At 35.5% G+C, this 25,392-nt stretch overlaps 2 protein-coding genes across 2 annotated transcripts; both read left to right on the top strand.

Moving 5' to 3' along the window:
• Positions 1-357: 357 nt before the first annotated feature.
• On the top strand, positions 358-12,560 carry LOC307146390 (GTPase IMAP family member 9-like). The gene is made up of 3 exons (XM_079850335.1): positions 358-408; positions 11,069-11,163; positions 11,391-12,560. Exon 3 carries the CDS (start codon positions 11,427-11,429, stop codon positions 12,402-12,404), a length of 978 nt encoding a protein of 325 aa, XP_079706461.1. The 5' UTR covers positions 358-408; positions 11,069-11,163; positions 11,391-11,426; the 3' UTR covers positions 12,405-12,560.
• An 11,733-nt stretch (positions 12,561-24,293) lies between these two features.
• Positions 24,294-25,172, top strand: LOC307149139 (GTPase IMAP family member 9-like; the record flags this gene model as incomplete). The annotated part of the gene is made up of 1 exon (XM_079855237.1): positions 24,294-25,172. The coding sequence occupies one exon, from the start codon at positions 24,294-24,296 to the stop codon at positions 25,170-25,172; it is 879 nt and encodes a 292-aa protein (XP_079711363.1).
• Positions 25,173-25,392: the final 220 nt, after the last annotated feature.

Genomic DNA, 25,392 nt, shown 5'->3' with positions numbered 1-25,392 from the left:
AGAATGACCCAGATATGCAATATTGGCTTCATTTATATGACGAGAAATTCAAGTTTTCCCCAGATAGATTTTGACAAAAACAGAAGCACGTAGGCTACCATACAGTAAGTTTCACCCGCGTTAACAGGAAACAGGAAACTCATGAATATTTATGTTCTGTCCAATGCAACCGAATATCCTAAAACTCGAACCAAAACGCGCCCTGATCCCGACAAAGTCAAGTGGAAGGCTACACGAAATGTCCTTAGCTCCTTCTGCAGAAATAACCAGTCACTGTCAGAGGTAACCATTCATTTGAATAATTCAGACTTTCAGTTTCACTTTAGTGCCTCATGACTCTTGATAAAGCTTGTTAACTTCAGGAAGTGAAGAGAAACTTGGTGGCGCTCATCGTGATTCTTCACACATGTGAGTAGATGTTAGATGGACTATAGGGTCTTCAGATCATTAGTGTTCATAATGGTCATATAGTTAAACATTTGTTCAGTTTTTAGTATGTTGACATTGGTGTTGTGTTGGTGATTGGATCGATATACGCACGTCATACCAAGTGTGCCTAAACACACATAGGCTACTGTCAAAAGTAGCAATGGAAGTTATTTAAATGAGATTAACATCACATCATGAATCATCCTATGGTAAAATAATCTTATGAAATGCAAGTGACTGGACTGTGATCTGCTGTAACGTGTTTTGTATTGTTGAGAAGTGTGTTAGTGTAGGCGCGTTAGGAGCTCAAAAACGAAAGTAGGCTAGTAAAACTATTTCTACTTTTTTACAAATCAGGCATGTGATTGGCTAAGGACAAAAAAGCAGTAAAATATACTGAGACCCCCCCACACACGCCGATCAAACTGGTGGCGAATCTATATGGATAGTAAAGCAGGACCCATAACAACTTATTTGAACAAAAAAATACATTTTAATTTATTTTACAGCTAGATGTGCAACATGCAACTTTTTTTGTACAGTATGACAAATGACAACTTATTTGGTGGATGTGTCGCAGTTGAAATCAAAGCCAAGTGTCTAATCCACTGCGCCATCAACACCATTCTATAATAATAGTAGTAATAATAATTATAACAACAATGACAATAACTTATTTGAATTTTAAAAAATAATATATTTTTACCAAACCTATACTGCTAAATGTGCAACATCCAACTTTTTATGACACATGACAACAACTTATTTGAATTTAAAAAATAAAATAAATCTTTTTACATTTGTTTTTAAACCAAACTTAAACTGCTTAATGTGCAACATCCAACTTATTATGTCATGAGTATGACACATAACAACTTATTTGGTGGATGTGTAACAGTGGGAATCAAAAGCAAGTGTCTTCTCCACTGCTCCATCACCACCTCTCTCTATAACAACAACCATGACAAAAAAAATATATTTTAACTTATTTTTGTTTTACACAACTTTAACAGCTAAATGTGCAACATGCAAATTTTCATGTCAAAAGAAGGCCTCAATTTTTGTATGACTCTTTAGCCTTTGTAGCAAGCTTTTTTAGAGCTTCTACATGTTTCTTTTGGAATTTGCGCCTGGCACTCACAGCTGCTGCCACGATGGCATCTTTTGCCATTTTCTTGCCGGCCGTTGCATGGCTTCTCAGAGTGATAAGGCCTTTTGTTCAGTTCTTCTTTATCTCTGAGCAGAGCTCTATACCTTTGGCTCGATAGTTTTACATTTCTGCACAGCTGTACATTAACACCTTTTCATGTAGTGTAATAGCGCAGCGCATCTGTGTTGCACGTCACCACGTAGGCTCACTATTAGCCGACGCTGGTCATGTGTGTGATGCGTGTGACGTGCAACACAGACGCGCTGCGCTAAAACACTACGTGAAAAGACTCGATTCCCAGAGAGAAGGAAATGAATAGTGGAATAAAGTCGTTATTTTAGGGGTTTTTTTTGCGCACGGGTTTTTCAAGCGACATTTTCTCGTCGCTTGATAAACTTAAGATTGAGCCACTGGAGTCACTTGGACTATATTAACGATGTCTTTAATAACTTTTCTGGGCCAGCAAGTTCCAATCCCTTAGAAGCCTATGGAGAAGTGATCCAGCTCTCAGATTTAATCAAAAAATATCTTAATTTGTGTTCCGAAGATGAACAAAGGTCTTACGGGGTTGGAACAACATGAGGGTGAGTAATTACTGACAGAATTTTCATTTTTGGGTGAACTAACCCTTTAGAGAGTGCTGCTCTAGCTGTGTAGCCTAACCTTAAAGTTATTCGATTATTTTTAATGAATAAGAGACAGCAGTAAAGATTGTCGCCTGTTTAAGACCTGGTGGCCTAACTGTTAAAGAAACAGTCGCCAGATCAGTCTTTGTCTATTGACAGAGCAACCCCGCGGATCCAAGCCGTCTGAAACGCCTTTACATAAAAACCCTGTCACAACCATTCACAAGAAATTAATTTATAAGTTGCCAAAACCTTGAAAACGACTCATACATCATACAACGATTCATACAGCAAAGTTTTAAGGGTGGCTAGTAGTAGCTAACTTAGCTATCTTATTATTATATAGCTAGCAAATACAAGTAAGTTAATGTTAATGCAGCTTAAACATCCTGCCATAGTGGAAAATCAATCAAAATCGATCATCTAATCAATCGACAACAAAGTCAAATTAGTAACTTATAGGTTATATATAGACACAAGCAATAATACATACCCAGATCATCCGATCCGGCAATGTTCTTGTCACGAGCGACTGAGGTACACACTGCGCAGCAGTGAACAAGCTGAACGCAAATACGTCCTTGTTGATACTTGGAAAGGAAGGAAAAATGCATCTCTTTGCCATCTGTAACCATGGTGACGTGCCGCCCGGTGTGGCCCTGTTGCAGAACCGGAAAAATCACATCCCTGACAAATGCAAATAATGAATTTTGATGGCTGCAGACCATTAGTGCCATATTCCCAGCTAACAAGGAACGTCCCCCGGACTTTTTGCACGTCCCCTTAGGTCCACATTTGGTCCAATTTGTAACGTTCGCTGACGGACATTCTGAGGACATTTGTCCGGGCCAGTTTGCGAACGTCCCTATTTCGTCCCTCACCTGCCATTTCCATGACAACACTTGCAAAATCCAGTCGCCCATGCATTTGCTTTTATCATCAGACCTGACACCTTGCAACTCAGACAAAAGAATAATTGAACTAAAATATAAATGCAAATAAACTATAGTAAAAATATTATTTGAATTAATTGTAAAATTAAGTTCATGTAAAAAATGTAAGTGTTTTAATGTTAATGTTAAGATAATAACTTCATGCTACTTAGTAACTTCTATCAACAAACACCACTAACCACTCGGCTAACCACTAACCACTTTCAGTTTTGAAAACGAATGTCAAGGGTTGTTTTAAGGACATGTTTGTGCATGCCAGTGGTCAGACACTCTGAAGCAGTCAAAAGTGATTCTAAACGAGTCAAAAAGTCGAGACAGGACCCATCGTCAACATTTCTGTGTCCACCACTGTAGTTCAACCAAAACAAACCAGAAAAGAGACTCAAAGTGCTAAATACCAGAATTATCCTTTAACTAGTTTAAAGATTAAAGAGGCTATATGCAACTTTTTCCCCAAAATAAACGTAACAATAGCCTTTTTATTTGACCATTTATGACTCAAACATCTCCTGATGAGCATATTGACACCTTGTCAGCTCACAGTGGGTGCACCTATAAGCCTGTTTTCTTATTTTTCCTATTTTCGCGCGCTGTCTGCGGATGTGACGTCAAGCGCGTTCATGTTAAACGTTTCAGATCACTCTGCCACCACCGCTAGTCAGCAAACAAACTTAGTTTCTCAAACAATATATGTATTTGACTGTTCTTACCTCTGTAAACATAATGTTGACTTCTTTGCAGCGGATGACTTGTGAAGTGTGCATGTACGAGAGCGAGCAGAAAGGAAGAGCAGTTCCGTTTTTTGGCCACAGGTGTCAGTCGCGAGTTTAAATTTCAGAAAATCGCATGTAGCCTCTTTAACTAGTAAAATGCACATGAACGCCACCACACGCAGTCATATTGCCACTGCTAACTGGGGATTTTAATACATTTTGATGAGCTTGCTTGCTTTTATTTAAAAAATGTAATTCTTTATTTATTTTCCCCAAAATATGGGAAAATACATTTGGGGTGTAACGGTACACAAACGTGCTGTTTCGGTATGGGGGAGAAAACTAAACACAAAATTGCTTATTTTTTCTTTTTTTAATAAACTTTTTTTTTTTTTTTTTTTTTTACAAATGTGTTTATGTGTTTAAATTAATTATAGAATAGAATAGAATAGACTGAGGCATTTATATAGCGCTTTCATATGTACTACACAGCAAAATCCCCAGTGTTAAATTAACACTCCTCAGTGTTTATATGTGTCCACACTACAGAGTGTTAAAAATTAACACTGAACAGTGTTGAAGTTAATGAGTTAATTAAGTTAACACTGAAGCAGTGGTGAAGTTAATGAGATAATTAAGTGATTAATTAAGTGATGATTGGCCATTAGTGGTGACACCTGATGATAACAAGCAGACTCACTGAAGGAAAGAGAAACAAGAACAGAAAAAAGAGAAACACAAGAACTACTGACTTCGAGCCATTATTGCACTTATTATTTTACCAGTTTGACTTTATTTCTGTCATACATCTACACACTGTCTTATTTAGATTTAACAGACGTTTAGATGGTAATGTTTTATGGAATGTTTCGTTTCATGTCACCATTATGGTGACCAGTGGTTGCTTTAGTTGGGCTCTTGACACTTTATTATTAAACATTAGTATTTCTCTGGCTGCTCCAACTCTGTGCTTATAGAGCATATGTGTTGTGGCAAGAGAAACTATGATTTGGGCTATGTTTCCTGAAAACATCACAACCCTAATTTGATCGTATAGACCATTTGTTGCAGTTGGTCTTCAATCAAGTTAAGTTTAAGATGCTTTTGGAAATTCAGCCCTGGTTATGTTTCAATGATGTCACCCATCATTATAAACTGATTTATCCAATTGTTTTATTAATTTTTCACTACAGTAGTTACTTCCAGCAAAGTTTTAAAGATCTGAATGATTTAAAATCACACACAGACATCAAGAATCTACATATGAATCTCAACAATGGTGACAATCAAACAAATGCTTAATGTTGCAATGCATGATGGGAGCCACCAATCAGAACGCATCAATGGCTGACATCATGCATTGCAGCATGAATAAATTATGCAGCTGAATTGTCCTGTAATTTTCATTGTTTTTTCTGTTTGCTTTTATTTTGCTATTGTTTTGTTCTGACTTTAGTAGCTTGTTTTGTGATGTTCAGAGTTGATCTGTTCGTCACTAGTTTGTTTATTGTCACCATTGTTGAGACTCATATGCTGATTCTTGATGTCTGTGTGTTTAAACGCAGTAACTTCTTTGCTCAAAGTATTTTCAAAATTTTTGATATTGCTGTTGGATCTCAAACTGTAGAATCTCAGAGCTACAACCACCAATACTAAAACAAGACATCAAGCATATAGTCAAAGATTTAGACTCTGAATGACATCAGTGAATCAGGTCACTACATGATAATGTTTTTATCATCAAAACATATTGTGAGCAAGTCATGTTTTCTCTTGCAGTAACAAATGTGCTTTATAAACACAGAGTTGCAGCAACCAGAGAAAAACTAATATTGAAATATGAAAAGTGTCAAGAGCCCAACTAAAGCAAACACTGACCACCAAAATGGTGACTTGAAAAGAAAAATTCCATAAAACATTACCGTCTAAACTTCTGTTGAATCTCAAGAACTTTTGTCGATGTAGAAAAGAAAATAAAGTAATAAAAGTCAGTTTGACAGAAATAAAGTCAAACTGGTAATAATAAGTGCAACAATGTGTAATGACTCGAAGTCAGTAGTTCTTGTGTTTCTCTTTTTTCTGTTATTGTTTCTCTTCAATGATTCTGCTTATTAACATCAGGTGTCACCACTAATAGCCAATCATCACTTAATTAATCACTTAATTATCTCATTAACTTCAACACTGCTTCAGTGTTAACTTAATTAACTCATTAACTTCAACACTGCTTCAGTGTTAACTTAATTATCTCATTAACTTCAACACTGTTCAGTGTTAATTTTTAACACCCTGTAGTGTGGACACATATAAACACTGAGGAGTGTTAATTTAACACTGGGGATTTTGCTGTGTACTGTACACCCAAAGCGCTTTACAATCATATCAGGAAATCTCTCCTCAACCACCACCAGTGTGCAGCATCCACTTGTATTCTATTAAAAAGCAATCTTAGCTAATCCTGTAAACTATAGGGAGCCCTTAATTACACATTACTATAATATTAAAGGCAACAGTTAACAACAGAGCCCAAATTATTAAATTCAGTTGCTATTTATTTTTAGATCAACACATGTATTGCACACAAGGCAGGTTTTGCATTTAAGTCTAAATATAATTATAAAGTTAATTTTCTACTCCAATTCATTTTTGAAATATAATAATTTACACAGTGGCTGTCATAACTTGTTTTTATGATACATTTATTTAAACATTCATTACATACTCAAGACACTACTAACAGGTTAAGTAAATATAATGAATAGGCTAATATGAAATGCTTCTCTCTAGAGTTCATTTCTCTAGCGAACTAACCTGCCGTCGACACTAAATGCCTGCGGTAAATGTAATGCTATACGTGAGATATTATTCTCAAGCTGCTTTATTGATATCTTTCCGCAGTTGAAACACTTAAGAGATGTAAATATATCGATCAATCGTCTCTTCTTGCGTGATTTGATTTGTTAAACATGAAGAGGACTTATCCGTCTGACATGGCCGCTCACTCTAAGGTTAATTTATAAATGTGCGCTATTATTAGGTTCATCTCCAAGTGAAGTTACTGCATGACATGGAGGCGCCGGCGTGATCACAAATTTGAACCGGAACTCAGCGAATACTTGCCTTACAGACATATATAGAAATAAAGCTTGAAATGTCTACTTTTAAACAAACCAATTTGAATCGAAAACATATACTTTCTGTTTATGTAATCCTTACTAGCGGCAACCTTCCGTTCTCTCTTGAATCCAACACGTAAGTGATTTAAACTGCAATTCATCGACTGGCCACTAGAGACAGGCTCCAAAAGAGAGTCAATCCCATAGACCCCCATGTTAAAATGCCCAACTTTACAAATATAAAAATAAAAAATATATTTACAGCCTGATACTAAAAGTCGTTCTGGTATAGCCCTTCATGACAACTGTGAGGGGGGTGAATTTTTTTAGCTCATCCGTTTAAATTATATTAAGCCTTAAAGTTCTGCATAATTAGGGGCGTGGCCACTGAAGTGACAGGTGGATTGCCGCTGATGTCACTACTAGCCGTTTGTCTGCTGTCTGTTAGCCGTTACGTCACCTCAGCTAATCCGCCTCTGCCCATTTTGGGTTATCTGGGAGTGATGGCGACGGCCGGCTCCGCCCACTTTGGGCTTCAAAAATGCTTTTCAGAAACCTACAGGTGACGTCACACGGACACTATGTCCATATTTTTTTACAGTCTATGAATCCGTATGAAAGGTGCATTTCTTTTTGGCAAGCTTTATCTGTGTGCTTGAGTGCGGAATACACACATATTCCTCCATGCACCCAGTATATATTTAAGCAGCCTAATTAAAGTAATATTAACATGCGATTAGGCTAATTGCTTAAATTTTTTTTTTTTTTTTTTTTTTTTTTTTTTTTTATTATAGACAGACATACAGACCAAAATAGTGCAGTAACGAACAATATAGTAATTCCTGAATTCCAGAATTGAAATAAAAGTGTTTAAATGTATAGGTGTGTGTGTGTGGGTGTATGTGTGTGTGTGTGTGTGTGAGTGTGTGTATATGCATAAGCAAAGTAACCATTTATTATTTATTACCATCTTCATTACCATCACTCCTCACTACCATCATACTGCCAACATTGTATTAGTCAATTTTTGTTTTTTATTTCTATATTTTCTCCTATATAACAATTACCATTGTCAGCCCTCTCTATAGATAAATACATTTTTAGATAGTAAAATAATAATAGAAGATAATATAATAAGATAATATAAGATAACCCTCCCCCCACATCTCTTCAGTCCCTATTTTCTATACTATTCTCCTATATATATATATATATATATATATATATATATATATATAATTTTTTTTTTTTTTTTTTTTTTTTTTTTTTTTTTTTATGTTATGTGTAGTGTTCTAAGGTGCATTAAAAGTACAGTGTGAGAGTGTCTCAACTTAGGACAGAGATACTGTCCTATGGAAACTACTTCTCGCCTGTCTTGCCTGCCTGAGTGTTTATGAGGTTTTTCAATGTATATATATATATAAAATTTTTTTTTCTTTTTTTTTTTTTTTTTTTCTCTATTCTATGTTGTGGTGCATTAAAAACACATGAAAAGATTAGGGGGGAATTGGAAATATTCAATTGATTTAACCATAGCAGTACTGATAACAGTACAATAATAATAATAATGATGATGATGATGATGATGATGGCAATGGTGATAACAATGATAAGAGCAACGACAATAACAACAGCAATTACAACAATAATGAAAATAATAATAGTAATGATAACAATAACAGTAATGAAAAAAAATGACAGTGATGATAAAAGTAACAAAAATGCAGTAATATCCGTGGGTTGATTAAAAGGTGGTAGGAGTCGATACTGCAATACATATACAAATGGATTCACCCCACCCAATCCGATATTATATGGCTAGATATAGAACAATCACTATGCAAAGAATTAAATATAGCTGACATACCATTCCTCACCAAATCAATCAAACAACACACATGTTTTAATGCTGTAACTATAGCTTCCACTCTGACAGCCTGGTGGAAATTTCACCAAATCACAAATTCTATACTAGCTCCATCTAACCTCACCCCACTGTGGAACAACCGTGACTTCATAAGCAATAAAAAAATACTGAATTTTCACACATGGGCTGAAAGGGGTATCACCCACATTAACCATATTTTCAAATCTAACACGTTAACAACATTTCCGCAATTGGCCCAGGAGTTTGGCATCGGGAGCAATGAATTTTTAAAATACCTACAACTCAAATCTTCTGTTCTGGCAAAAATAAACATCAGAGCCACAAATTTAGAACTTCCACAAGCAATAGCAGACTTGGTTAACATTTCCTCTCCAAAGAAACTTCTCTCTAAAATATACAAAATCATTACAAATCAACTTCAGACCATATACTTACCAACAATAAAATGGGAAAACGATCTTTCAATAGCTCCTGATGCCAACTTCTGGACCCAAATCTGTAAAAACATTTATCTCATGTCTAAAAATGCTAATCTTCAATTAATACAATACAAAACACTTCATAGAACACATTACACGGGCAATAGATTAGCTAAAATGGGTTTCACATCAGAAGTTTGCACACATTGCAATCACAATTCTATAGATACATACATCCATGCAACCTGGCACTGCACTCCAATCAAACACTTTTGGGAAGAGGTCACACAGTCACTATCCACTATAGTCGGCTGCCACATCCCACTATCGCCCTCTCTTTGCTTGCTGGGGGACCTCACAATAATTACTGATAAAAATATAAACTCTAAAATGCTCCTCATAGCTCTAACCATCGCCAAGAAAACTATCCTCATGAACTGGAAAACTCGTAACAACATACACATTAACCACTGGAAAAATATCATTACAGACTTCATTACAATGGAATACACATCTCCCCCTTATAATTACGCAGCTGAAACCGACCTCTGCCATCCAACACTTTCTGACCTCTTACAACTATGAATCCCTTCTCTCCGCTAATTGCTTAAATTAATGATTACTAGTTGACTAGAAAAATCTTCAGTCTTGGCAGCCTTAATCAATACATTTACTTAGTTGACATTATTTAATTAGTAATTAGTTTTTTCCAGCTCTTATACATTAAATTAGTTGAGTTAACATAATTAGTTGATAAACTAATAAAATAAAGATTAAAATGCTTGTTCCTGTCACCACCACACAAAGCACAGTTTTTATGGTGACAGTCCGTTATAAATATGAAGATTGTATTGTATCTTCTACTATAAAGATGAAGATTGACATTTTGTTAATTAAAAAATAAGCACTTTAATGTTATAAAACAATGATTTATGTTCTGTTAGATGTGTTTTGACTACTTTTTGTATGTTGGTATAATTATGTCTAGGTAACAAAGATATATTAACAAAAAATATTTTAGAAGGGCCTTTTTAATTAATTGTGCCTGGGGCTCGACCTTAATGCAGGTTCGCCTCTGCATGTACCATTATATATATATATATATATATATATATATATATATATATATATATATATATATATATATATATATATAAAGTGCTGTGAAAAAAACTGCCACTTGTGTTAAAATGCTGTAAAGTGAGAATGCTTTCAAAAATAAAATCACAAATTAAATGTATTTATGATTTAATTTCTAACTAATTCAAATCAATATATGGTGTAACGACCCTTTGCTTTTAAAACGGCTTTTGTCCAGGTACACTTGTGCATAGTTTTTCAGGTAGCTTTGCAGGAAGGTTTCTTCAAGCCTCTCAGAGACGATTTAGTCTGTCTCAGTTTCTTCTGTTTCTTCATGTAATCAATGTATTAACATGCCAAACACTTTTGCACAGCACTGTATCTCTGATTTATTTTAATTTCAGTGTTAGTTTTGGTCATTTTAGTTCTTCAACTTCAACTTATTTTCAGCCAAGGCAAAATTTCAACAAGATTTTTAAGTTTACATTTTTGATCTGCTATTTATTTTCTACTTATTTTAGTTTTATTTCAGTTCCTAATAATGATTTGTAACAGTTTATCTGTGGTTTAAGTTAACAACAGCTTTAAGTTAACAGCAGCAGCAGCATCGCTGGAGATCTCAGTATTATTGATTGTCTTCATGAATGTAAAGTGTTGTAGACTCAGTCCAGCTGTGACCGGTGTGTGTTTCCAGTTCATCAGGGCTTGGTTTATCGTGTGTGTGGCGCTGACGGCCGATGGGCTCATGGGAAAAACACCAGCGAGTGTGAGCAGGACGACCCTGGACAGGTGAGACCGCCAGTTTAATGACTTAATGATGCTTTTAAACAATGATGACGCTAACGGTCAGCTAATCCCCCCCATCTCTCTCTCTCTCTCTCTCTCTCTCTCTCTCTCTCTCTCTCTCTCTCTCTCTCTCTCTCTCTATATATATATATATATATATAAACTTAAGCTGTGTAAAGAAGCAGCAGGTTTATTTCATTTAATTAATAAAATATGTTTCCTCGTTATAGAGAGAGAGAGGACAAAATCTACTCCACTGACAGAAGATGCAGAGGAACATCATGGAAAAACCTCCTGATATGAGTATTATGCTGTTGGGCTCGACTGGATCAGGAAAGAGCGCTTCAGGAAACACCATCATAGGAATTAGAGAAACATTTAAAGAAGATTTGTCTAATGAGTCTGTGACCAGAACCTGTGAGTCAGCACAAACAGAGCTGGATGGACAAACAATCACAGTGATCGACACTGTAGGACTCTCTGATACATCAGTGAAGATCACAGACGCTGAAACTCAAATAGAGCAGATGCTTACTCTTCATAGTGTTGATGTGTTTCTGCTGGTGATCAAACTGGGTGAGACTTTCACAGAGAACAGTAAAGTTGTGAAATGGATCCAGGATCATTTTGGATCAAAGTTCTCAAAACACACAATAGTGCTCTTTACTCACGGAGATCAGTTACATGAGCCAATAGAGAGATATCTGAGTAAACGTGAAACACTGCGGTCAGTAGTTGATCAGTGTTCAGGAGGTTTTCATGTTTTTAACAACAAAGATGAAGATCGATCTCAGGTCACTGAGCTTCTGGAAAAGATTGAGTCACTGAGGATAAAGAATGCATGCAAGAGATACACAGAACAGGACTATAAGCAGACTCAGAGAGCTCTTCTACTCAAGAAATGTGCAGTAGGAGCAGTTATAGTGGGAGCAGTTATAGTGGGAGCAGTGGGAGCAGTGGGAGCAGTGGGAGCAGTGGGAGCATATGAAGCAGTAGGACGAGAAGCACCAAAACCACCAGAAGCATCTATGTTGGAAAAATTATTAGTATTAATAGGACTAAAAGCAGCAGCACCAGAACCAGAACCAGAACCAGAACCAGGACTAGCAGCTACTGTTGGAAAAACAGTAGTAATAGGAGCAGGAGGTGCAGCTCTGGCAATAGCAGCAGCAGCAATAGTGGGTGCTGGAGTCTATTTATTGGCAAGTAATTATAGCTCTAAAGGAAAATATAAAAGTAATTAAAAGACTGTACAAATAACATGAGTAAAACAGACTCATTTTAAATAAACACATTTACTTCCATATTGAACACAGTCAATGCTTCAAAAGAAATAACTCAAATAACAGAATCAATTTTTCAAATAAATTTTTATTTTTATTTTGTATTATACTATCCTGAAGTAATGGTGTAATGTACATTTTTTTGTTATCATCATTTTCAAGATTTTAGTGTTTTCTATCAACTTACTATGTGTGTGCTGCTCTCCTGTTGTCCTTTATTAATTATTGAATGCTTACTTTAAAGGGATAGTTCACTTTGAAATTAAATTTTGGTATGTTTTAGCTTACCTGAAGGGCATCCAAGATGTAGGTGTCTTTTTTTCCGCAGTAGTTTCAATTTTGATATTTTTAGGTCAAACCATTCTTGTCTGTCAGTCCTATAATGCAGGTCTATGGTCACGGTCTCAAAGAGCATGCACAGAGTCCAAATTAAATCAATTCCCCATCGTCCAAATTAAACAATTCCCCATCGTAAGTACACATTGATGGCCTAAGACACGAAACGAGTGGTTTGTGTGAGAAAACGAACAGTATTTATATCGTTTTTACCTCTTATAAAACAACCACGTCTGTTCACAGCAAAATCCCCAGTGTTAAATTAACACTCTCAGAGTTTATATGAGTCCACACTCAAGGTGTTATAAGTAACACTGAAGCAGTGTTAAAGTTAATGAGATAATTAAGTGATTAATTGTGTGATGATTGAGCATTATTCAAGACACCTGATGTTAACAAGCAGAATCACTGAAGGAGAAAATCGTAATTGGTATGTTACCATTATGATGATCAGTGTTTGCTTTAGTTGGGCTCTAGACCCTTACATCATTGACTTTAGATTTTGTTCGGCTGCTGTGCCTGAGTTATAACAGCCAGAACGAAGAGAAACTGTGATATGATGGTGTTGGTTGTGTTTTAACATAATCATTATGTCACAACCAATTAACCTGAATCACTGAACTCATATAGAACCCAATTTATGAGTTAGATTTTACTTTAGTAATTATAACAGCACTGTCCTTGAAAAGGATTCTACTTTTACAATGTAATCCAAATAATCTCTTAAAACTTGTTCATATACATAAAACTTTATATTGTTTGTAGACACAGACATCATAAATCAGCCTGTGTTTCTCAACAATGGTGACAATTATAAAGCATGTTGCAGTGCATTCTGGGTTCCACCAATCAAAACTCATTAATGGCTCCCATCATGCATTGCTGCATGAATAAATAATGAGATTATGTTCAGAGTTGATCTGTTTGTCACCATTGTTGAGATTCATACGCAAATTCTTAATGTCTGTGTGTGCCTGCACAAAATAATTTTAAGAATTTTTTTTTTTTTTTGTAATTGATTTGATCATTTGGATTTCATTGACAAGGCTAAAAATGGCATGCCCTACAAGGACAGTGCTGCTATAATCCATAAGGTAAACTTAATTCAGAAATTATGCTCTTAATGAGTTCAGTGATTCAGGCCAGTTAATTATTATGTTAAAACACAACCAACACCTTCAGATCACCTTTTCTCTTTGTTAATCTGGCTGTTACAACTGAATTAGAGCAGCCAAACAAAATCTAAAGTTAAAAAAGTAAGGGTCAAGAGCCCAACTAAACTAAACACCAATCACCATAATGGTGACCATTTAAAAAAATAATTTTCTCCTTCAGTGATTCTTCTTATTAACATCAGATGTCTTCAATAATGGTCAATCATCACACAATTAATCACTTAATTATCTCATTAACTTTAACACTGCTTCAGTGTTAATTATAACACTCTGAGTGTGGACTCATATAAACTCTGAGCAGTGTTAATTTAACACTGGGGATTTTGCTGTGTTCAATACTGCGTCAAATAAATACTGTTCGTTTTCTCACACAAACCACTCGTTTCGTGTCTTAGGCCATCACTGTGTACTTACGATGGGGAATTGTTTAATTTGGACGATGGGGAATTGTTTAATTTGGACTTCTCTGTGCATGCTCTTTGAGACCGTGACCATAGACCTGCATTATAGGACTGACAGACAAGAACGGTTTGACCTAAAAATATCAAAATTGAAACTACTGCGGAAAAAAAGACACCTACATCTTGGATGCCCTTCAGGTAAGCTAAAACATACCAAAATTTAATTTCAAAGTGAACTATCCCTTTAACTTGCGGTTAATTTTCTTAGGGTTCATGTCATGTTTGAAAGTTATGTTCCTTGTTGTGTCTAATATAGAATGTAATCATGCAAAAAGTTTCTCCTCCGCTATCTCTCTTTGTTGAGTTATGTCCTTCAACACTGAGACAGCGTTTTTGTCCAGTGAAACTGAGCTTTTTGAAAAAGATGAGGCATGTTTAGTCATGTGACGCATATTGAACCGATAGATTTCTATGTTTATATCCGTATTGTGTCTGTTAGTGCTATTCACTTTCACACTGTTGCTAAAGATATTATACAGTCTTCATAATTTGTTGACCACATGAGATGGATTGTTTCAGAAGAAACAACTGAGGTGAGGTAATTTGATGGGTTTTTCATATAGTTATCTACACATGAGGGCACTATTTACACACACAAACGTCTGTTTTCCACATTTAGAAAGTGTTATAGCCTGTCCCATAGTTATTGTTCCTAACTTCCCAGCTAAAAGAGTTTTGTTATAAGAACGTTCTCCAAATATTCAGTGTTGGTTCTGGGAATGTGAAAAATGTCCAGTCTTCTTGATGTTAGAGGAACGTGTTTTAAAAGGTTTAATGTTCCTCAAACGTTCTTTCAACTTAATTTTCATTATAGGACATTATAGGACATCAACATTATAGGAACGTTGATTTCTAACATTCCAAGAACATAAAAATGTCCAGTTTCCTTAATGTTACTAGAATGTTATTTAAAGGTTAGTGTGATGTTCCTGAAACATTCTTTCAATCATATTTCAAAAGAGTAATAAGAACACAAACTACAACTTTATTCAGACACAGCCTTAGATGAACTGAAGATAAAAGACATTAACTCTCTGAAGATCTGATGAAACAACTCCACAAACAGCATTACCAGCTTCACTTATTACTAACCAGACTGACTTTATTTCTGTCACACGTCTACAGAAGCTCTTATTGAGAATTAACAGAGGTTTAGATGTTGATGTCTTATTGAAAATGTTTAGTTTGAGCTCACCATCATGGAGATCAGTGTTTGCTTTAGTTGGGATCTTGACCCTTGACTTCCATTAAGTTTGTGCTTTATCAGCAATTGCTGGTGTTCATGAAGACTGGCATGTCTGTTTTAAATAAATAACAGACAAAGGACTGCAATTAAACAGTTGATTTCACTGTAGTTTTGATACATCAATATGTTTTGAGAAAAAGGTAATGAACTAAATTGAAAAAGAACATTTGTGTTAGATTGTCCAAAACTATTTAAAAGTTAAAAATGACACACTTAGACATCAGCACTCGTCATAAAAACCTCAACAATGGTGACAATCAAAAATAATTCAGCTGCATAATTTATTCATGCCACAATGCATGCTGGGAGCCATGAATGTGTTTTGTATGCTGGCATGAAGAATGTCATCATTGTTGTGTTTCATATATACCGAATGTTGATTTCCGTGAGTGTATAAAAGACTCGAGACAAGTTTTAAACAGAACCTTAAAGGAGACATATCACGCTTTTAAATCGTTCCTTTTTACATATAAATCATACATTTGTGCGGAACTGCAATGCCTGGGTTTGAATTCCTCATTATTATAGCTCTACAGGCCCCTTTTCTACCCCTTTACTGATGTGCGTCTGAGAGCAACTCGTTTTGGTGCGGTCTTTTTAAATGCAAATGAGACACGTCATACCCCGCCCCCTCTCCAGGTTGCAGAGGTGACACTCGGTTCAACTCCACCCCGTTCGGCCATTTTTGTAGTTTGATAGCAGAGATATGATTATCTAGCGGCACAGAAACTTTTGGACATCCAAGATTTGTGTCAACACAGAAAACATTTCATCATTGGATAGTTTTTTTTGTTTTATTAAAGTGTTGTTTTATGTCAGCTTAATGCCCGGAACGCTTTTCAGAAAAGATAAGGCAACTTATTTAGCACAATTCACACGGTAATTCAGGAAAAAAATATCTCCGAATGCTCCACATGATACTTTGGTCTTCCGACCTTTTACCACGTGTCGATTTATTTTGTTATAAAACTCAACCAGGCACTTCGAAGAGGTTCTGATGCTGGGAGACGGTGTAATGAAGCGTGTGGGTTACTACATCCAACAACCGAACATTTTGACTTACCCTCTCGTAACTTCTGCATCTTTGAGCTTGGACTACAAAATTGTAGCGAGAAATAAAAATGGCGGATTGCTCGAAGTGTTGGGCTGGAAGTCAATGTCCTTATTTGGCAGTTCCGCTGCAAATACTGTGACGTAATTGTTCACAAAACGTCATAGAGAATAGAAAAATCAGAACAGGTTTAAAAATAAGGCCAAAACATAATATAAAGATATCAACGAAACACCTGAAGAGACTAATTTCAAATTTTCTATACTTCTAAACACTCCAAATATACAACAAAATGCATTTAAGGGCTAAAAAAGTGGATTTAGCATGATATGTCCCCTTTAACAATTACAGTTTTTTACATATACATACTCACAGAAATCAACATTCAGCATCTGAAACACAAATAATATTGTTACAAATCATCTTTTTCATTTGTTGAGTTTCATATTATTGAATAGTGTTTCAATTCCTTGAGTCATTAATTACAAAAAAGCAGTCATTTGTCTGTTATTAAAACATAAATGTTGATCTGCTTTATCAATGCAGAAATGTTCTCCATAAACTCCTGCAATTGCTTATAAAGCACAAGCTTAATGAAAGTCAAGGGTCAAGAGCCCAACTAAAGCAAACACTGATCTCCATGATGCTGACCTCAAACTAAACATTTTCAATAAGACATCAACATCTAAACCTCTGTTAATTCTCAACAAGAACTTCTGTAGATGTGTGACAGAAATAAAGTTAGTCATCTTTGTTGTTAAAAACATGAAAACCTCCTGAACACTGATCAACTACTGACCGCAGTGTTTCACATTTATTCAGATGGCTCATGTAACTGATCTCCGTGAGTTAAGAGCACTATTGTGTGATTTGAGAACTTTGATCCAAAATGATCCTGGATCCATTTCACAACTTTACTGTTCTCTGTGAATGTCTCACCCAGTTTGATCACCAGCAGAAACACATCAACACTATGAAGACCAAGCATCTTCTCTATTTAAGATTCAGCATTTTTAATCTTCACTGATGTATCAGAGAGTCCTACAGTGTCGATCACTGTGATTGTTTGTCCATCCAGCTCTGTTTGTGCTGATTTACAGGTTCTGGTCACAGCCTCAGGAGACAAATCTTCTTTAAATGTTTCTCTAATTCCTATGATGGTGTTTCCTGAAGCGCTCTTTCCTGATCCTGAATTTCCTGAATATTGACTGAGTAGGGCCATGTCAAACATTTGCTAAAATTCGGGCTCAGAAAATCATATTTTTGAGAAATTCCAATTTAAAAATAGGTTATTTGTTAAAACTGCAACACATTTGATCCATAGTTATCCTGCATATGTACCATATAACACATTAAAGCTGAGATTCTCCCCTTTTTATTGATATATGACACATCAGTGGAAAAATTCTTAAAGTTGTGTAAAATAGGTCTATTTATTATGATGTGCATGTCCTAAAAGCATAAAAACATTGAAACGAATGGGGGTGCCACAAGAGCTTTATCGTAGCAACAATTACCATGTCAATTCAGTGGTTTGTATAAGTTGTATGATTTGTATAACTTTATTAGTTGGCTAAAATGTAATATCAGTGAAAAAATGTCAATAATATATCAATTAAATAACATCAAATTTCTCATTCGCTGAAATTATCATTCTCTTACTGGCCCAAGGTATAACATTGAATAAATCTGGAGTAAATAAATAAATAAATAAATAAAATGTCAAAAACTACAATTCTGTCATCATTTACTCACTCTGATGTTGTTCCAAACCTGTATGAGTTTCTTTCTTCTGCTGAACACAAAATAAGATCCTAGCTGCAGCTTTCCGTTCCTGAACATACTTCGGTGTCGCCGTGTCAGATGTCAAAACAACGCATTACCATTCAGCAAATAACACGTAGCAGGCCAAAAATGTCCTTAAAATAAGTTTAATAGTATTGGCAGAATACTGAGCTACAAAACAAATAAGCAGTGCTTAAAATATTTACCCCCTTTAGCCGGGGTTTCACAGGCGGGGTCACATTTTGTTAATTAAATGACAAAAACCTGCTGCTTCATTACACAGTTTAAGTTTCTATAAATTTATTTGCGAAACAAAAAAACAGAAAAAACTGAGACAGACTAAATCCAGACCCAGATAACATACATATCCTGGCCTCATCTGGGCCAGCTATGGCACTAATGGTTCAGTTCCGGCAGCAGCAAAGGTCTCATGGGCCGTATCTGGGTCACACACAGCAAGCCGGTTTTAGTGTGAGTTGTGAAGCATGAAGCATGTGTCAACTAGTCCAATGGCGAGAGTGAACGTCATGGGCAGGTGACGTCACGACCAGGAAAGGATAAAAGCACATCCGGTTTGACCGCCGTTAATAAAATAATAATAAATAATAAAGTAAATTTAACTCAGATAATAGGCTCTAAATGAGTTCAGTGATTCAGTTAAATAAATTATGTTAAAACATAACCAACACCACCAGATCACATTTTCTCTTTTTTCATCAGACAATTATAACTCAGTTACAGCAGCCAAACTATTTCTAAAGTTAATGATTTAAGGGTCAAGAGCCCAACTAAATCAAACACTGATCTCCATAATGGTGACTTAAAATTACGGTTTTCTCCTTCAGTGATTCTGCTTGTTAACATCAGGTGTCTTCAATGTTGGCAATAAAAAACAAAGAGTTATTAATTCATCATTGACGTCTGTCTGTTATTCAGATATTTTTGTTTACATTTTTTTTTTTTTTTTGTAAATTTTACTGATTTTAAATGGTTAACTTTTAAGGAATTCATTTGATTCAATATTACTCAATTCTAATTTGTTAAATTTAATTAATAATATTGCTTGTAATCTGTTGCCTCAATTTTATTGAGTAGATATAGCGTATTCATTTTTACAGTGTGTGAATTATATAAACACTGAGCAGTGTTAATTTAACACTGGGGATTTTGTTGTGTACGTCATCTTGCTACGCTGTGAGGAATCATACTATTGTAATGATAATCCTGGGAAATTTATCTCAGAAGTGCTGGTTTAGGTTCACTTCGAGGAGCAACGGATTGTGAATAGTAAGTTCTTTATTCTTAAGTGCTTTGTTCTAATCGCAATATGGACTAGTGTCTGTAAACACAAAAAATTATTTCAATGTTGGCAGGTCATCTCTCCCTTTTCATACAGATTACATAAACTGAGAATATTTGTTTTCGTTTTGAATTAGATCATTTAAAAGTAGACACTTAAATGGTTATAAAGATATATATATAGCTCATGCCTGGGTGACTATTTGCTGAGTTTTGTTTAAGTTTAGAGATGTGCTTCAGAAATAAAGTTCACGGTGATGAAGAGGCAGAAAGCACACCCTGTTTATTTTCCTTATTTTACAAAAGCATAATGTTTTTTTTATTGTAAGTGGACACATAAAGTAGACATTTTACAGTTTTTTTTCATATTTCTTAAGTCTGTAAGATGCTGCTATGTGAAAAAAATCAAGCAAAGCGCGCCTGCGCGTTTGTCGATCACAGAGGGTTAATGTTGATGATGTATGAAGGTAAAACAGTAGCAAAACTCGAGAGCTTGCTAATTTGAATGTGAGAACTTGTAAAATTAATATTTGTATTTGTAAGTTGAAATTTATACTTGCAGCTCTGATGTGAAAAGCTGCATCTATCGATTTGCACACACAGACAATACTCAGAACACCTGTGTTTTGAATTCGAAGTTGCAGATTAATAGTTACAAATGTGTAAAGTGTCATTTACATAAACAAAATGACAGGCACAATTGTGTACTACACATTTATCTTTGTGCTTTAGTTCAGTTTCGTTGTACAACCACAAGTCGGCACTCACAACCTCTCATATCTGGCAGTACAACTTCAAATCCTAGCGCTTTGACTTTTGCTACTCTTTTTGCGATATGCCTGTAGCAAAACTCACTCGTGCACTTGTAAATGCAGACTTGAGAGAGCAGAGTCGGGGGCGGGGCTGGGGTCGGAATGAAGTCATTTTATTGGTCGATGCCTCACCAATGAACAACGCCAGCCACAATGCAAACATTTGTATGCATATGTATCAGCTATTTTTTAAAACGCTTGGAAAATATTTTTATGAAATATCATTAGTTTTACTGGAATAGTTTTACAGAATATGAACGCAACGCGTTTAATTGAGACAGTGGTATTAAAAGACCAAACAGGAAACACCATAAAGCATAGCCTATACAGAAAAAAATTGAGCACAGAATATGAACGCAACGCGTTTAATTGTACGTTTTCCTCGAAACCCAAGAAAACGCTTAATGAGGCTTAATGGACCAACAGTTATAAAATAAAAATTAAAAACAATAAAAAAACCACATAATCTGTTACTTTATTAATAAAACACTAGGCAGCAAGTTTATTTGCACTGAACACACATTTGCTTATATATATATATGAAGAGTTCAGATGCTCGTATATTTAAATTCAATAATTTCACTTAAATGGCAGTGAAGATTACCTATTAATTATCATTTAAGTGAAATTACTGAACTTAAATATACAAGCTTGATAAAAATGCATCTAATATATTCCATTGCAATATGAAAATGCACCTAAATTATCTGATAAGAATGTAAAATGTATACCTTAATATGCAATGTAAGTCGCTTTGGAAAAATGTAAATGTTTTAAATATTCACCCTAGCCTAACTGTTGGACACACAAAAACAAACAAAACATAAATAAATTATGTAAGGAATAATTGACGACAGGCCGTTGAATTATTACACAGCAAAAAGTCCAGTGTTAAATTAACTCTCCTGGGAGTTTATATGGCTCCAGAGTCAGTGTTAAAATATGAGTGTTAAATTAACACTCAAGAGTGTTAAAGTTAATGAGATAATTAAGTGATTAATTGAGTGATGATTGACCATTATTGAAGACACCTGATGTTAGCAAGCAGAATCACCAAAGGAGAAAATCTAATTTTTTAAGACACCGTTATGGAGATCAGTGTTTGCTTTAGTTGGGCTCTAGACCCATAAACTGTAAACATTAGATTAACTTTGGCTGTTGTACCTGAGTTATAACTGCCAGATGAACAAAGAGAAAGTTGATCAGGTTTTGTTGGTTATGTTTTGACATAATCATAATTTCTCCTGAATCACTGATCTCATATAGAGTCTAATCTCTGACTGTATATTGTTGATTACAGCATCACTGTGATTCTACAGCATAAGATCTTTTTTTCTAACTAGTCTAAAGGATTTCTTAAAAGTTGATCTGATAAAACAAATATTTATTTTAGGCGCACACAGACATCAAGAATCAGTGTATGAATCTCAACAATGGTGACAAACAGAATATTCAATTCGGAAAAGGAAATTACAAAGACAATTCAGATCATAATTTATTCATACCACAATGCATGATGGGAGCCATGAATGAGTTTTGATTGGTGGCACCCAGAATGCACTGCAACATGCTTTATTATTGTCACCATTGTTGAGATTCACAGGCTGATTATTGATGTCAGTGTGTCCAAATCAAGTAATTTTCTAAGTATTTTTATCAGAACAATTTTTAAGAAATATTTTGGATCATATTGATAATGATAAAAATCATTTGCTGTAGAATCACAGGCTGCTGTAATCAACAAGGTAAATCTGACTCTCTAAATGAGAGTTGATATTCAGGTCAAATTATGATTATCAAATCATAACCAACACCACCTGATCACCTTTTCTCTTTGTTCATCTGAGAGTTATAACTCAGATACAACAGCCAAACAAAATTTAAAGTTAAAGCTTTATGGGTCAAGAGCCCAACTAAAGCAAACACTGATCATCATAATGGTGTCTTAAAAAATTAGATTTTCTCCTTTGGTGATTCTGCTTGTTAACATCAGGTGTCTTCAATATTGGTCAATTATCACTCAATGAATCACTTAATGAGCTCATTACCTTTAACACTCTTGAGTGTTAATTTAACACTCATATTTTAACACTAGCCGCGTTTCCATTACAGATTTGCGCAAATGTTTTGCGCTATTATCTAAATATCGATAAAAAACTATTGCGAAATGACGGCGTTTCCATTAACCGATGTTATGCGACTAAAACGTATTTTTTTCTCTCGCGATAAGTCATTCCAAAAATCACGGCAACGGACGTTGGTTATAATATCACAGCCACCGCATTAGACATTATTATTATTATTATTAATGGAAGGAGACATGGCGTGTTATTCAAGCATTAATAACAGGGAAAGACCCCCGAACGACACATATAAGGAGTTTCTGGGTGTTTCGCCCTCATTTCTGCTCCGAGGATTTGATTGTGGCATTTCTTTGAGATTTAGAATCCAGTATTCCTATAGGCTAATTATTGTTTCTTTTATGAATTTAATAAAGAATTCTGTATTCTGTCCAAACGATCCATGTAGGCTACTTTTGTATCTATTTGTTTTTCCTTTTTTAACCCCTAATTGAAAAACGAAAAATTAACGGTTGTTGTCTTTTTAAAACGCAAAGTTGAACACCAAAATTTTAATTTGAACTGGCTACACCAACTGCTGCGCTTTGTTTATGACTTTTTGCCCCTTTATAAAACATTTAAAATATTCACAAAATTAATATGGAAAACATGTCGATTTTACTGGTTTTCTAAGGCCAAATTAGAAACTGGAATTGATGTCTTTCCCGCAGTGCTGAATGAGAAGAGCCATTAATATAATTAATAAACTATTGTTTTCTAAGTGTCGGCTAAAATCACATCTCCATCTCCGCTGTTAAGCAGATGCGCTTTTAGAGAGAAATGCAACTTTCATACGGATTAGCCTACATAATCAGAAGGTATTAGCTTTCGATTCGAATTTGTTCGTTTTAAAGTGGACATTTCAAGCTTTAGCCTACATAGGCTATATTTTGTTTCAGTTCTCGCGCTCCAGTTTACGGAGATCATGAAAGTGCTGATTGTTTTCTTTTATTTGACAAAAGCACAGCGTTTTCTTGTTATTGTGAGTTTACACAAATAAAAGTGGTTGAGAATAATGTATTATTATTTTCTGTCTGACCAGAAATGATAGAGTATTTTAAGTTGTTTCCACTGTTGATAGGAAAATGCAAGTGTTCGCGATCGCGCCTCCGTGCCATACAGTGCGCGCTCCACGCTCAGCTTTGTTCCTTTTTTGCATAAAAGCGTCTTCTAAATATAGCCTATTAAATGTTATAATAAAATAATATAAAATTATTATTATTTGCGTAGCTATACATGGACTTCAAACACACTGCGTCTTCTAAGTCAGGTGACTGTAAATGCGCAAAAACTGTTTCCATTGCAGTTTTGCGAAATATTCCTTTTTCGAATTGCCTGAAAAACCACCTCATGAGAGCGTAAAAACTTTTTTGCGATAAATGGGAGTTTTTGCGAAATTGACGTGTTTCCATTAAGCGTATTTTCAATTCGCAATTTCAATTTGCGCAATTTGAAGGGTAATGGAAACGCGGCTACTGACTCTGGAGCCATATAAACTCCCAGGAGAGTTAATTTAACACTGGACTTTTTGCTGTGTAGAAAAATAATGCACACCCGAGGTGGTAATGCGGTCACGACGCGAAGCGGTTGGGAAAGAAAGAGGAAAGAGTTCAACTGGAAACACCATCCTGGGTCCAGATCATTTTAAGAAGTCTGCTTCACCAGGGTCTGTTACTAAAACCTGTGAGAGACAAGAAGTAATGCAGGGCAACTGGACCATCACAGTCATCGACACTCCAGGCCTGTTTGATACGACAATGCCAGAAGAGGAAATGAAGACTGAAATCGTGAAGTGTGTTGAGATGTCTGCTCCTGGTCCTCATGTGTTTCTGCTGGTCATCAGACTGGGTGTGAGATTCACAGATGAGGAGAAAAACACAGTCAAATGGATTCAGGAGAACTTTGGAGAAGAAGCTGCACGTTACACCATCATTCTGTTCACTCATGCTGATGCACTGGAGGATAAATCATTAGAAGAGTATATCAGAGAAAGTAAAGATCTACAGTCTGTTGTGAATGAGTGTGGAGGCAGATTTCACTCATTCAACAACAGAATGCCGGAGAACTGTGATCAGGTCACTGAACTGCTGGAGAAGATTGAGAAGATTGTGGATGAGAATGGAGGACAACACTACACCAATGAGATGTATAAACAAGCCCAGATAAAGATTTCATGGGAGGTTTTGAAACAAAACTTACAAGAGTGTGGAAAAAACACACTTACAGTAATAGGAGGAGGAGCAGTAGCAGTAGCAACAGCAGGAGGAGGAACAGCAGCAATAGCCGCAGTAGAAGCAGAAGAAATAGGAGCAGCAATAGGAGGAGCAGGATTAGTAGGAGGAGCAGCAAGAATAGTAGCAAAAGCAGCAACAGGAGCAATAAGAGCAGCAATAGAAGCGGCAAAAGCAGCAGCAACAATAACAAAAGAAAAACAGGGACTATAGCTCGTTATTATGATTAAACGAAAAAAGCCAGTGGCCAGTTGCATAAACATAGTCTCTATGTTAAGACTGTGTTTTAAGAACTGTTCAACTTGCAGTTAGTGAATTTAAGTTATGATGAAGTTATTATATATATACACAGCAAAAGTAAAGTCACCATTTCAGTGTGATTTGCAATAATCATTACATTGTGAATCTGTGAATCAGAGATCTCATTTAGAGC

Source organism: Squalius cephalus, assembly GCF_949319135.1.
Source record: "Squalius cephalus genome assembly, chromosome: 2".
Classification (NCBI taxonomy): Eukaryota; Metazoa; Chordata; class Actinopteri; order Cypriniformes; family Leuciscidae; genus Squalius; species Squalius cephalus.
The sequence above is the reverse complement of the archived record's forward strand: the minus strand, read 5'-3'. Positions and strand labels throughout refer to the sequence as shown.